Genomic DNA, 15223 nt, shown 5'->3' on the forward strand with positions numbered 1-15223 from the left:
GAAAACCCACGTTTGACTAATTATTGGAGATTTGGAGGCCGTTGTTCTTGACCATATTTAAAACACACAGAAAATCAGGGGAAAAAAATAGAAAATGATCGGATTATTGTTTCAAAGTGCTCAAAAAAGAAATGGCCTCCGACCCTTTTAGGTATATTCGTATGGCAGAAATTACTAGCTGGGCCTTCACTACCCAAATGGATAAGCATAGAGATAGAGCATTAACACACACACACTCACCTGCGTGTGTGTGTGTGTGGTTTAGGAGAAAGGTTTATTCACACATGCCTATACCATGCATTGGTATTGGCATCTTTATCACTATAGAGACTTAGCTTGTTACTTTATGCGATTGTGGCTTTGTAATTGCAATCTCAAATCTCTCTGTGTGGGTGATTTTGGATACACCACGTTCGCTGTTCTGGACCACCCTCTCGACCCTTTTTCCTGTCCATGCATAATTCTTGTCTCTTTCCTGCCCTCCTAATAATTCATCTGTACCTTTAAGGGTGTAGTTGAAGAACAGGTTTCAAAGAGAGAGGGGACCAGAACGGAAAAAACACGCAAGAAGACGTATATCCCAATCATAGCCGTCAGTGTTCTATCTATGAGATCACATAGACACGCTTGTGATTATCTTTAAAAGAAACGAGATGTTCTTGCCAGAAATCAAGTAGGATATTATCGCGTGCAAATCAGACAGATTTTTTTCCCTACCTTATGTGACAGGTTTTGACTGTATTCATGAAAATCATCGCATATTCTGAGGAACATGGTGGCAACATTAACCAAGCTATGATTTGATCTGATTGTCTGGCTCTAGTCACACAGGTCGTTGAAACATTGGACCGCCTTTACCATGTTTTAGACCACATCTCACCAGATATTTTATGTTTTTCTGTGCTCTATTCTCTCTCTCTTTTTTTTTCCTTTTAAAGTATAGGTATCTTTTTATTGAAAATAATTTTATTTGAGATACTGTTACGTATTAAATGTGGGTATTTCTCTTAATATAAATTCAAATATTGATTCATCGTGTTGAAAGGATTCATTTTTTCCATTAGATCCAATCCCTATTAGTTTCTGTGCTCTATTTTCACCTCTAATCACACTATTGTTTTACCGCCATTAAAAAAAAAAAGATTATGGTTGCTAGAAAGCTCTTCAATAATATTATAAAATTATTTTTTTAAAAAAAGTCTCTTGAATATCATAAAGCTCTTCAATAAATATCATATTTTTATCAGAAAATTTAATCAAGATCACTGTGCTTTACTTTTGCTATCTAACAACTTAATAACGGACCTACATTATAGGTCTCGGGGCAAGTGCTCTCACAAGTTTTCGTTTTTCCTAATTTTATAGCGCGGGTGCCACTTTCAGCGCTTAGCGCTTAAAGGTTAATTAAGAATTATATTTGATCTACTTTATCTCTTAAAATTATAATTTATTTTTAAAAATATCTATGATGATTATACACATTAAAAGGATTTTCTTTTCAAGAGTTAGTCATCATCAATGATACTTTAGAGAATTCAATCCATATTTGTTATAAATAATTAATTTTTTTTAATATATTCAAGTTAGTTAAGAACTAGACTCTTATATTAAGAACTATATGTAGTATCAATGATCGTCAATATTTAGTACTCTTTCGATCCTTAATATAGGACCTAATTGTTGAATTGGTTTTGGTCCTAAATATAAAACCCATTTCTTATATTTATCAATTTTTTTTAAATTACCCTTATGGATACTCTCTCAACCATAATCAAGTAGAAGAGGAAGATGGGATATTAAGAAAGATGATTATAGTATTTTAGGAAAAACATGTCACATTTCTTATAATTAACTAACTTACCTAACTTCTTTAATCTAATCAAATTAGTTAAATTTGGACCGGAGAAGTAATATTAGTTCTAATGCCCCAATGAAATGGGTGCATGTACTTGTTCCCTTCAGGCCGGTCATTGTTACTAGTAGTCGCATTATTTGGGGAAAATTAGTAATACTATTCACTGAAATTATAAATGGAAGTTTGGAACAAATTAAGATTTCATACACAAAAGTCTCATAATGAAATTCTACAACATAGAAATCTCTGGCCCTTAAATTTAACTGACGGTAATTATTAACAGACAAGCTTTTCATATGGATCTCTTTCATGAGCTCGCCGAAAATTCAGGCTTTCATCACATCTAGAAATTGCCTTTTATTCGGCCGAATAGAAGGAAAAGACATACTTACCAAGCACCATATCCAGGAACATGTTTTTTTATTTTACTTTGTCTCTCTATTGTTCTCGAAAATTTAGCCTCCCGTTCCTCATCGAGTTACGCTTTTGCATCGGGTTCTTTTTTTCTTATTGGGTTCATTACTTTGATCAGCACAATATCATTGAAAAGGTAGAGATCCCAAAAAGGCGAAGCTTTTGTGATTTTTTGACCTCAAACGCGCAATTTTAAAAGAGAGAAGATTATTGGATCTTTCAAGGGGATTATTGTCAAAAATCTGGTAGGGAAAATGAAGGCAAGCTGGGCCCAATATTCTAAACCCTGCTCAATCTGGGACACACATGGACAAATCACGTCTAACCCGCGAGTAATATATGGAAATTCAAATATCTTCCTGTTCCTTCACCACCTACACTAATAATTCTCCGGATTAGGTCAATGATGTTATCTATATGAACTACCTTTCTGTCAATTTGATAATTTAAATATAAAGTTTCTCAACCATCTAATTGCTCGCTCAAAGCATTGTTCTTTACAGTTAAAATAGCAAAACTTGGAAGACTAAATAGAGAGGGAAAAAAAAATCTTTGGACCAAGTCATTAATTCAGTCAGTTCTTGCTAGAATCTTGTGGAACCTCTTTAATGCGTGGAAACTTGTGACTATCAATGAACGAAAACAGTACATTCTCAAGTCTTGGGCCTCCCAAAACTGTAAAAAAACATGAGAAAACGAGTAACTAAAGAATCAGACAAGATAAACTCTATCGGATTGTCTATCTGCAAATTAGTTTGGTCTGCTTAAGCTTTACAGGCAATGATCAATACGATTAAATAATTAAATATACGTAGAATGCAGCCGATGGGGCCCTCGTAATCAAATGCATTTAGAATGTAAATGTGAATTTGAACGAAATGACCTACCCATGTGCTTCCATGTATGCCAATGTCCATGGTATCTCATTTACCCGCTTTCCCGCTATTAGGAGCGGAACAAGAAGCAACCTAAAATGGATATATATGTGTGTGAGCTCAACACTATATTTCAAACTGAAATCCTAAACGTACAAGTAGTTTCATCCTATACACTTCTTATTAAACCAAATTTTATCGTATATGAGAATTTTTTTCCTCTTTGAATCAGGGCGAACCCAAATTTTTGGTTTAAAACAGTGTGGCGCGCAAGTCCTTGTCAAAACTGGGCTAACTCAATTTTGATTTTCTTTTTCTTTTTCTTTTGAATAGAAACTGTATATCTATTAATCACAAGAGAACAAAGTCAAGTTTACAAGCAGAAAAAATAGGGCTTCTTTCATCAACATCCATCTTACATTAAAAAAGACGGAATGTGATCAAAGATGCAATAATTCTCTTCCATCCTATGTGATAATGTAGCAAGGTGATCAGTTCTAGAATTATTTTTCCTATGAGTTTAGTTAACCGTCACCTGCCAATTCCTACAAGAAAGTAATAATCTAGATTCATTAACAAGGTCTCGGAAAGGGTGTGTAGGATCACAACCCTATACAAAAAGTTAAGAACTTCAATACAATCAAAATATACAAAAACATTCCTATACAAAAAAGTAATCTAGGTTCATTAACAAGGTCTCCGAAAGGGTGTGTAGGATCACAGGCCTTGTGCAAAAAGTTAATAGCTTCAATACAATCAGATTATACAAAAATATTTCTATAGTTTCTATACCAACATAGATTAATACTGTGAATGATTGCTATCAAATCACTGAGCGGGTGGTACCGTGGTAGTCTTGTAGTTAAAACCGCATATCCACATATTGTCTTTATCTTTGAGCACTCCTCTACATCCACTCGTTCCTCCTTCATTAACCAAACCATCCACTTCTAGTCATATTGCATTATTTGGAATGGACATTGTTAGTTCTTCATCTATTTAGGTAGCACTGTACAAATTACTTCTTCTTAAAAGCTCTTGATCTACAACTGCTTTGAATAGGTTGCTGTTGACATTCTAATGAGGTAAGCTTGTTTTTGCTCCAAATGGTTTGTTACATCTACAGGTTTGGATGTCCCAACATATGCATTTGAACAACATATCCCATCCTACTCTCTTGGTAGGTTCTTGCCCTACTTCAATTGATAGATTCCAATTAAGCCAAGCCTCCCTTCATTGAGAGAAGAAATAGCTCCACAGGTTTGGTACAACTATCGACATCCAGCGTTCCTTGATGTTCAGACAATCTCTTAGTAGGTGCATGAGTCTTCTACCTTATCACATCCAAAAGGGCTTGATGCATCATGAGTAATACCTTGTCTAACACAAAGGTGTGTAGTGTATATTCTATCATGAGCAAACAACCACATAAAAGATTTAATTTTCTCCAGCACTCTCCATCTCCATAGCATCTTCCAGTTATTGTCGTTTCTGTCCTGGCGACCTGCAGAAAGAAAAAGATATGCAGATTTGACCAAAAAAAAAAAGAAGACTATTATTGGTCGGTTTTCAAAAATATTTATCCTCTCCTTTCTCTTCTCAAGGTAGACGTGTATATGTAATACGCTCAACTATATGAGGATAGAGCCAAAGGCTCAATTTGTTAATGTTCCATTCACTTCCAGTCTCTACTTAATCAACTATTCTCTCATTTCCAAAGAGGATTAAATTTCAAGATATACTATGGACTCGAGTGTTTGAACTACTCTGCTGGCTAATTTAGAAATTTAGGTGCCAGAGAATGTTCCAAGCACATGAGGCATCTGTTGTGGAGGTCATTCAACATTGCAGCTTTTTGCTCATGGAAGTGGTTGAAAATGAAAGTGGAAGCATAAAATATTCAATCATCATCACCTGTCAAATAGTCGGTGGTTACCCCTAGAGTTAGGATCAGTCAAGGTAGATGTTGACGCATCAATCTTGGAGAATGGCAAAGCTGCATGTGGTAGAGTGATTAGAGATAATGCAGGCAGATGGATCATGGGTTTCAAAAGAAACCTAGGAGTACTACCAGTCACAATTGCAGAGTTGTGGGTGATTCATACAGGACTGGAGGTCTGTAAATCACTAAACCTATCAAGCATCCAGCTTTGCTCAGATTCCTTGGAGGCAATCAATATGGTGGCACGGGACAGTGACGAAAACCATCCCTTCCAAAATGAGATAGAAAGAGTGAAGAGTTTACTCTATGAGAGCTAGAATGTGCAAGTTAGTTATAGTAATCAAAAAACCATAGAGTGTGCGGATAACATGGCAAGATTAGGGCAACATGTGGACCCAAGAACAGTCTTAGTGACAGAGATTGACCTAGTATGCAGAAGGAGGTATATGGAAGATCTACAGCATCTTGGGGGGGGGGGGAGTCACCTCTTAACTTGAATCCCCTATCGGTGGCTTTTGTTTTCCAAGCGTTAGCTTGTCGTTGTAAACCGGGAAAAAAAAAGTTCTCTCATTTCCGTCAGTCCAGTCTTCATATCTAGGGATCAAATCAATCAAGGGTCTATTCATTTCTGACCAATTGTTTTACTAAAAAGAAGTTGAGACACCATTCCCTATTCTCATTCCCAAGCCTTCTTTGAATTTTCTCCAAACTTTACAGATGCCTCTCCAAGTGAAGGAAGAATTTTGAATTTCCAGTGATATTCAATTACATAGACGGGGTACAATCCAAAACGTACCCATTTTTCAACACCATTGTTTAGTGTTAAATAAAATCGCATTAATCGTAAAAACTGTGAAACATCAAAACTATGGAAGCATAGTACATTATTTCAACTCTTTCTATTACATTGATATATTTTATACATAACTCAATAAATTTCTATGCGTATCCCGCAGTATTACATAGGCAAAAATTGGTAAGCCGAAGAAATGAACATACTGCTAATTTCAGATTTTCTTGGTAAATCAACGCATTTTGATGATGCAACGTCTTTCTAGTGACATTGCAAAGTCAAGAGTATTGGCACACTTTCATTTTGCACCAATAATTATAATAATACACATGATCATTCCGAAAGGAAATGCAAATTTTCCTTCTTTATAGGCCCCCTCTCGAGAAAAGGAAAAGACATAAAAAGACGGACTAGCTTGGAAATGCAAAGCGTGATCTATCTGTCGGTTTACGAAAATTGCGATCAGTTGGCGATGTAATCTTCCCTCCTAAGCCTGACAGACGCATCATCTCTGCAATACGCAGTAAAAAAGGTTACGTTTCCAATAAATACAAGCATTTTTCATATTCATGTACGCCTTACTAAAATAAAGAGACAATTACATTACAGAGTAGAAACAGAAAGCCACCACTCAGATAGATTTGGATTGACGAATGTGCACTTAACAAGAAAAAATCTCCACAACAGAGTCTCTTTTGCTCAGATCTTTGAGAAAGAAACCATGACTATCTCTACTAGCTACATGGTGGACTATCACCGAATACTTAAGCACTTTGTAGCATATATTTATTGTCGGCTATCTGGCATCAATCTTTAGAACAAAGAATGAATTCAGTTTAAAGCCAAGGGTGGTCCTAACCCATGCTAATTCAGCTTAAAACTGCGCAAAACATTCATGTCTTGAAAATCTTAGACAATTAAACCCCTTTCAAGCAGAACAAAGGGAAATAAGTAAAGAATATAGTTTCAGTTCTATTTTTTCACTCGCGAATAGAGCCAATGGAAGCTTTTTGACATTTAAACAAAAATATTTCCAAGACAATTAAACAAAAAGCCAAGGGTGGTCCTAACCCATACTAATTCAGTTTAAAACTGCGCAAAACATTCATGTCTTGAAAATCTTAGACAATTAAACCCCTTTCAAGCAAAACAAAGGGAAATTAGTAAAGAATATAGTTTCAGTTCTATTTTTTCACTAGCGAATAGAGCCAATGGAAGCTTTTTGACATTTAAACAAAAATATTTCTAAGTTCTGTATGTTTTTCTTATTTCCAAAAAAACTATTTGAAAGCAGGGGAATTTTGTTGTACCTATCACCTGAGGCCACGGCCATTCTAAATGGACCAACTAACTGTTCCTCATATCTGCTAAACAAAAGAAACATTGAATTTTGCAACGGTTAAAGAAAATAAAAAATTACCTCGCTTCCTCTCAAGCTCTTCAACAAGTTCTTCCTTCCATTTCCTTTGTATCTCCGAGAAAGTTGGGCTGCAGATAAATTTTTTTCCATTCTTTTATTGCAGTTCTATTTAGAAAGTAGAGATAAAACCAGCATCAGACATTAGATACATACCTAGCACTAAATGATTCCAACTTAGAATATTGAAGTGTCTCTTTCCATTCGTTAAGCTCAGATGGGTGGATTTCCTGCAAAGGCCGACCACTTGCACCACTAACTTTAGATTGATTTTTGTTATGACTTCCATGCCTTGCAATATTAGCACCATCGGCCATTGAGTATCGTCTGCTGGCCTGACTAGGTGACCTGCTTTTTGGTGTTAAATTTGACACTTCCGAAACTACTTCATTGCGTGCAACTGAAACCGGAATGGAGGGAACAGCGGCGTTTGATATGCTAAAGAATTCTTCGTAAAGAGGAGATTGGAGTTTCTTCAGTTCCAGAGCCTATTGCCATTCAATTTAAAAAAGAACAAAACTTTATACTTGCCTCATCTCAAGAAGGCAAACAAATAGAGAAAAATATCAACCATCTAGCATACTGAATGGAGAGTGGTCTGGTCAACAATTCATTAACAAATAATGTCATGTTCAAAATAATACCTTTTCATCTAGAAAAGCTCTAATTTTTGACTCAGTGACTTCTTCATCGTCATCAGCTCCTACAGGCTCACTTGGAAATAAAAATTCGTTCTCCGCCTTTTGAGATGCTTCAGTGCTTCTCATTGTATTGTTGATTGTCTGATCAGGAGACAAGTTTGTTCCCTTTCTCTCCAAATCTGGACTTCTATCGAAATTGCATGGCCATTCATCCATAGGTTCACACATAGGGTTGAAACTCTGATGCAATGAGCATAGCATCTAATTATTGGCAAATAGTTAACCATAAAACATCCAAAAAAAAAAAAAGGAACCAAAAAATAGGAACCTTTATATCATCTGATGGAATGTGAGAATTAGACTTCATAGACGCATCAACAAAAAGGTCATCTTTGTCATCTATTTGACACATGTCATCATCATAATTGCTTGTTGGATGATAGAAATCTGATTTTAAAAGAGTCTCAGGAGACATGGATGAGCGTTTTATGCTATCCATCTGACAAACATCCTTGAGACCTATTCCCCTGATAAAACTCAAACTGCTTAACCAAAAGGTATCTAGCAGCCCAAACTCATAAACGTTACCAAAAAATCAGATTATACACTTACGAGATTTTAGAATCTGTCCCAGATGTTACCATCTTCTTGCAAGATTCCTAATATTTGAAGTTTAAAAGAATAAGAGAAATCATGGCAAAATAATATACCATCATATAAAGTTATAAACCCAATGCAATGATACTAACCACAGCTGAACTGCATAATGTGGGATTAGATTCTTGGTACTCGCAGGTGACAAATGGATGCTGCAGATGATATCATCACGAGAATCATTTTTTTAACTTACAAGTGAAAGCTAAGTTCAAAACAAGCTAATGTGATAGTATGCATGTTACCAACATTGCATATCACATATGCAACTAAAGAGATCAATATTGTACAGAATCTTACCTGTAACAGATCTGATGCAGAAGGCCTTAGATCTGGTTCCCTGCCACCACAAATAGAATGATATTAAAACTAGAGCGGTACAACTATCTAATAAAAAATGGCACACTCAGGCGCCATACTGTCTTGACTGCTTCTCTAAAAAATAGAAGTAATCAAACTAAAATAATGGAGCAAAATGACTAAAGGATAGTTGAAAGTCTTTATGGCATGTACTTCTGCAAGCATTTTAACAAAAAATCCTTTGCCTCAACCGAGAGATGGTCAGGTATGGGTGGATGGGATTTAGTTGTCCCAATATGAAAAAGAGCAGCAACCTGAAAGAAATAGTAGCTTGAGTAAGCAAACTCCTCAAGAACTGAGTCGGGGGGGGGGGGAGAGCAATCATATAAGTCAATGATTCATTAGATTACTATGTCTAGTTGACATTCAAGCAAGTACCTCCTGAAACTGTTCACTCCATGGAGGCTTCCCTGTTGCCATCTCTATCACGGTGCATCCAACACTCCAAATATCAGCAGAACTAGGAAATCACAAACCAGAAGTCCATGAAACTTAATGATCAGAATGAAGTACGATAGGCTCCTCAATACTTCATTCCTAAATGCTAAAACAATCACACTATTCTGTCAAATATACACTCCAAAGAAACAAAAGAGAAACCACGAAACAGTCAAAATTTTCACTTCAATTTAAACGAGACTGATAAAACAGTTATATGTCAACATTTTGTAGACCTTAGATGATTTATCATGTTGAGCCAAACAATTCTACATCAAGATCGAAAACAATTAGGAGAGAAAGAGGAATACCCGGGAAATATAATATCATTTCCATGAGTAGAAATGTTAAAATGTTTTAGAAGATTTTAATATTAATGAAAGAAGCTATTTGATTTCAATATAAACAAAAGCTAACAAGGGGGTAACATTCTCCTACTGTCTTCTATACTTATATGGCCACTTATAAACTAGAAACTGTAAACAGGAGCATGAATAAAATTCAAAAGTTTTCCTGTAATCTATGACAGCCATGTCACAACAGAATTTCCCCCCCCCCCTATGTTGTAAACTACAAGGAGTAATTTAATAAACTGAGTTAAGTTAACTCCTTCTTCTTAAAATTATATTTCAAAACATAGATGATCAATGTTTTACCAAGAGGTGTTTATACACTCACAAGCTATGCCCTGTCTGCAGAATAACTTCAGGAGCCATCCAATACGGAGTACCTTTCATTGATTTTGCACCATTCATGGTAGCCTATTACAACCCACAAACTTCATATGTCATGCTCACAAAGAAGGTAGAAAATAAGCTTCCAAGTGCAAATGAATCAATAGGGGCAACAATGTCATACCAGCTCGACTACTTTCTTAGATGCACCAAAGTCTGCGAGTTTAATGCATCCTTTATTATCAACAAGAATGTTCGCTCCCTGTATCAAAACAATCCACATGTGAGAGAGAGAGGGGGGGGGGGATATTCTGACACAGAAGTCAAGGGTACCCACCTTAATATCTCTGTGGATAATTCCATTCTTGTGAAGGTACTCAAGACCCAGTAAGAGTTGTTTTGTATACATTTTTATTACCTGTTCAGCAAATAATTCTCATGAAGCAGCAGCAGAGTTACAACTTACTAGAGTTTCCATATTTGTTAGGAAGTAATATGTACTTACAGACTCGGGGAAGGATTCAAATTTCCCCAGGAGTGATGAGATAGATCCTCCTGGTACAAATTCCAGCAGAATATTCAAGGAATCCTCCTCCCTAGCAGTTCCCAAGTATCTCTGTTTTAAAGAATGAGAAAAGTTAGTACTCACTGAATCAGACAGAGAGCGCAGTACTGGCATAATAACAACATACTCACAACAATATTTGGATGTTTAAGATTCTTGAGAAGCTTCACTTCCTCTTCAAGCTCCGAAATGTGAGCCTGAGTAAAGAAGATAAAAAGAGATTGTGGATCAACCATGCTCGCCAGAGGCATAATAATCACTTGAAATGCTACCAGTGTCTTAAGACTAGCATAGAGGCATGGAACTATTTTATGTATAGCCTGCAATGCATTATTACTTAAACCACATGAATGTCAGATCAAGAGTTATGTAGTTAATTTGGCATCCTAACTATTTGGGAGGGAAAAGATATGAAGCAAGTTTATGCAATTTATGGAAAATTAAAAAAAAAAACCTGAGGAGAAGAACAATAAAAGCAAAGGGGAAAAAAAGGTTGTCAAAGGCTCTAAAGCAATATATAATCTACCATCTACGATAGCAGACTGACATAATAGATATATGGATCTTTACCTGTGTTTTCTCTTTTGAAGCACTCCTTGCCGCGATTAAAACCTACATCAGTAAAAAGCAAAATCATCAACGAAGAATTCCACAGCCTAAATGAGGAAGAGATGAACATTGCATGAGCAAAAATGAAATTAATTACCTGCTTGACAGCAATAAGCTCCCCGGAATCAAGGTTCATACCCATGTAGACACGGCCAAAGGCACCACAACCAATCAACTCGCCCTTCCGCCACCGGATCGAAGGAGTGTTGTCCCTGGGAACCGGCGGCAGAGCCCTAACGCGTGGCTGGGAGAAGAGCCCAATTCGTGATTTGCGAATGCTGGAGCCAATCTTATCGACCAGACCGCCAACGCCAAACCCTCCATCGTCCCCGCCTGGGCTCCTGAAAACCAAGGATCGGCGAACGGAACCCAGAAATTCTTGCATCAGGGCAAGAGGGTTTTCAGGAGCAAGAAGCTGTTAGAGTCGTCGTGAATAATCGTTAATCGAAAAAGCTTGGAACTCTACTGTTGGATGAAGTTCATTTGTGCAGAGACGGAGGAGGGAAAAGTAGGAGGAGCAGGCGTTTTCAAAATGAGGGAGATGATGAGAGTAACGGTATAATTGTGATTTGAATGCTTGTCGGCACTCCTCTTAAGCCTTTTGCCATTTTCGCCCTTCCTTATTACACGCCACTCAACGTGTTAATTAAAATTTTTTTGGACTGATAAAGTGTTAATTAATTGATTCGGTAAGCAAGCATGGATTTTTTTTTTTTTGTTATTAGAAACAAAGGTTGTTGGCCCAAAAAAAAAAGGAAACCGAGGTTATTTATTTTTTGAAGCTTTTTTTTTTTCCTTTTTTTGCCAACCAGTTGAAGCTTATATTATAGGGAAAATTGCAAATAAAGACCTTTGAAAATATAAAATAGCAATTTGGGTACTTCAATTTACAAAATTGCTGTGAGAGACCGGGTCTCAAATATGAATTATGAAATGTAAGGAAAAAGACTAAATTGCCCTTCTTCTCTTTCTTCCATAATCTTATCTTCTTCTCTTTCCCACTGCGGTCCAATCCAAGAGTTCTCTCTTCCCTCTCCTTCTCTTTCTTCCATCACCTCATTTCTTTCTCTCTTCCAGTGACCTCAAGGCTCTACGTGGGGTGTGTGAGTTAGTGGGGATTTAGTTTAGGGAGCATGGTGGAGCGATTTTATCGATTAAGGAGAGAGATTGTTTAACTGGGAAGATTAATGGAAGGGTAATGCTCAATGGGGGCTAGAGTTATGGGGATTTATGGATGAGAAATTCTGGTAAAAATTAGATCGATGACAAAGTATAGATCCCCATTGCTCTGTCACTGCATCCAACTACTTGTCCATTCTAAGTTCCACTGTGACAAGCAAAGCGAAGATGAATTCAAGGGGTGGGTGGAACTATCAATTTCACGCGCGTGTTGAAGAGCTTGGACGCAAGCCTTCTCCCATTGCACGAAATATTGACATGGAACAAAGAGAAGGGAAAGCACATGTGCAGTTTGGTTGGGAGAATTGGACCGACCCCTTCACAGTGTTGCTCAATCACAGAAGCTTGAATGGGGTTTTGATTGCAAGATTGGGCCCGCCCTTCGATGGATGCTGCTAGCTTGGGAAGAATGATATGAGGTTGGGGCATCCTAGATCTGCGACCATGAAAACGATGATGAGCAATATTTTTTTAGCAACCATGGGAAAGAATCAAAGCGGAGGAGCTTGGGCACCTAAGATGGTGTTTTTCTTTCCCTTGGTTTTGTTTCCTTGATTTTAGTTTTGCTTCTTTCTCCCCCTCACATTACAGGATCTCTTCTTTTTTATTTTATTTACTCATTTCAACAGAGAAATTAAAATTATATGAAAACCTTATCAAAACTTGTTATTAGTCTTACTTAACTTGTCATTTACCTAATTGAACTTGTCATGAATCCTATCTCAGAAGTTTTTACTATCAAGGAAATCTACAAATTCTGATTTTAACAGAGAAATTTAAAATTATGTCAAAACCTTATAAGAACTTGTCATTAGTCTTACTTAACTTGTCATTGACCTAACTGAACTTGTCATTTTATAAATAAATGTGGAAATTCAGCTATTTCAACAGAAAATCTCAAATCTGTATAAGTAGCTTATCAGAAGTTGTCATTGGTCTTACTTAACTTGTCATTTCATAAATAAATGTGAAAACTCAATCATTCTAATAGAGAATCTCAAATTTGTATGAAAACCTTATCAGAAGTTGTCATTTGACTAACTGAACTTGTCATTTCGTAAAGAAATATGAAAATTCTGTCATCTTAATAGTTTAAGCTCAAATTTGTATGACTAGATTATCAGAAGTTGTCATTCGACTTATTAAAGTTGTCATTAGCTTCACTGAAGTTGTCATTCATCCAAGAATGTGAAAATTGTCATTTTAATGCACAAACTTAAATTCCTCTTATCAGAACTTGTCATTTGCGTTACTAAACTTGTTATTCATTTTAATAAACTTGTCATTGGCATCTCATTGGCATTACATCAACACTTGTTATTAAAAGTTTGCAATAGGAAATGACAAGTTTGTAATAAAAAAATCACAACTCTGCAATAAGAAATAACAAGTTTATAATAGGAATTCTACTGCAATATGGAATTACAAATACACAATAAGAAATAACAAGTCTGTAATAGGAAATAACAAGTCTATAATAAAAAATAATAAGCCTGAAATGAAAAATCACAACTCTGATATAGGAAATTACAAGTCACAACAGAAAATAACAAGTCCAAAATAGAGAATTATAAGTCTAAAATAGAAAATTACAGGTCTAAAATAGAAAATTATAAGTCTCTAATAGAAAATAACAAGTCCAGATAACCATCTAACATCGATGACATCAAAGCTAATTTTGAACATTTCTTGACAATATCAGGTCCAAGCAATCATCTAATAACTGCATTCATGGATAAAGGAACATATAATTATCATTTGATAACATATAATCGTCTGAATGAGGGCATGTTATTGGTAGGCTAGGCTTCATTCACCTGTTTCTCAAAATGCATCCTCTTCAAACCCTGCAACAAGGATGTTAAGAGTTGTTAGCTTATACTTGAAAGGCTTGGATTTCAACTTTTGTGCTTCTCGTTGGGCTGATTGATTATTTGTTCATCCCTTTCTAACTTTAGAGATAAAAGACGTTGGGACCCAAGCGCGTGCCTCACTTGCTTGGTTGAAAGAGCTAAAAAAAAAATCCTACCCACCCATAACTCAGCACAAACACAAATGAAATCTATTCGATGTATTGCCTCAAATACTTAGTTGAAATGCTTCGTTGAAAGAGAAGGACGAAGCGGGAGAGAGGAGAGAAGGATATGGGTTTGTGAGAACGAAGCAGAGGAGGATATGTAAAGCCGGTGGGTATTTTTGTCTTTTAATCAACATTTCATAATTGCAAATTGGGACCGGGTCCTCTACAGCAATTTTTTAAATTCAGGGTCCCTAATTGCTATTTTATATATTGGGAGGTCTTTATTTACAATTTTCTCTATATTATATTCTAGGCAGTCCCAAAAAAAAATATTTGATGAAGTCAGATTTTGGTTTATAATTATTTGTCTAATTCCTGTAAACTTAAATTGTTCTCTCTTAACATGTTTATAAGAAAAATTGATACGGATGGGAACTAGACCGGTCATTCATATACTTTATGAAAATTTAATAAATAAGTTATATCATCCCTAACTAGTGAATAGTGTAATTTAATACTATGGTCCTAATTATAAGAGCCAGTTGACTAATTTGAGAAGATTAAGGAAGTAAGTTGAGTTAGTTATTTGTCCTAAATAGGTGATGTCTTTCCTAAAATATCCTTGCTAATAAAGTATATTAATTAGAACTATAATTATTATAAGGACTATCTTAAAAAAAATTGAGTAAATATGAGAGACAAAGTGGATTAGGATCTTATATTTAGGACCAAAATAAAAGTCAAAGAGGGTTTTATATTAAGGACCGGAGGTATACTTAATATGCTG

At 35.9% G+C, this 15223-nt stretch overlaps 1 protein-coding gene across 1 annotated transcript; it reads right to left on the minus strand.

The window, feature by feature from the left end:
• Positions 1 to 5941: 5941 nt before the first annotated feature.
• On the minus strand, positions 5942 to 11776 carry LOC114730981 (mitogen-activated protein kinase kinase kinase NPK1). The gene is made up of 17 exons (XM_028918100.1): positions 11335 to 11776; positions 11199 to 11240; positions 10760 to 10825; positions 10569 to 10679; positions 10401 to 10481; positions 10248 to 10325; positions 10068 to 10150; positions 9330 to 9411; positions 9105 to 9205; positions 8892 to 8931; positions 8687 to 8746; positions 8550 to 8596; positions 8266 to 8464; positions 7941 to 8177; positions 7453 to 7784; positions 7300 to 7367; positions 5942 to 6390 (listed from the first exon to the last, which is right to left on the minus strand). The coding sequence occupies exons 1-17, from the start codon at positions 11620 to 11622 to the stop codon at positions 6290 to 6292; spliced, it is 2016 nt and encodes a 671-aa protein (XP_028773933.1). The 5' UTR covers positions 11623 to 11776; the 3' UTR covers positions 5942 to 6289.
• Between the last annotated feature and the right edge of the window lie 3447 nt (positions 11777 to 15223).

Source organism: Neltuma alba, unplaced genomic scaffold (assembly GCF_004799145.2).
Source record: "Neltuma alba isolate B1F8T4 unplaced genomic scaffold, ASM479914v2 tig00012795_pilon, whole genome shotgun sequence".
Classification (NCBI taxonomy): domain Eukaryota; kingdom Viridiplantae; phylum Streptophyta; class Magnoliopsida; order Fabales; family Fabaceae; genus Neltuma; species Neltuma alba.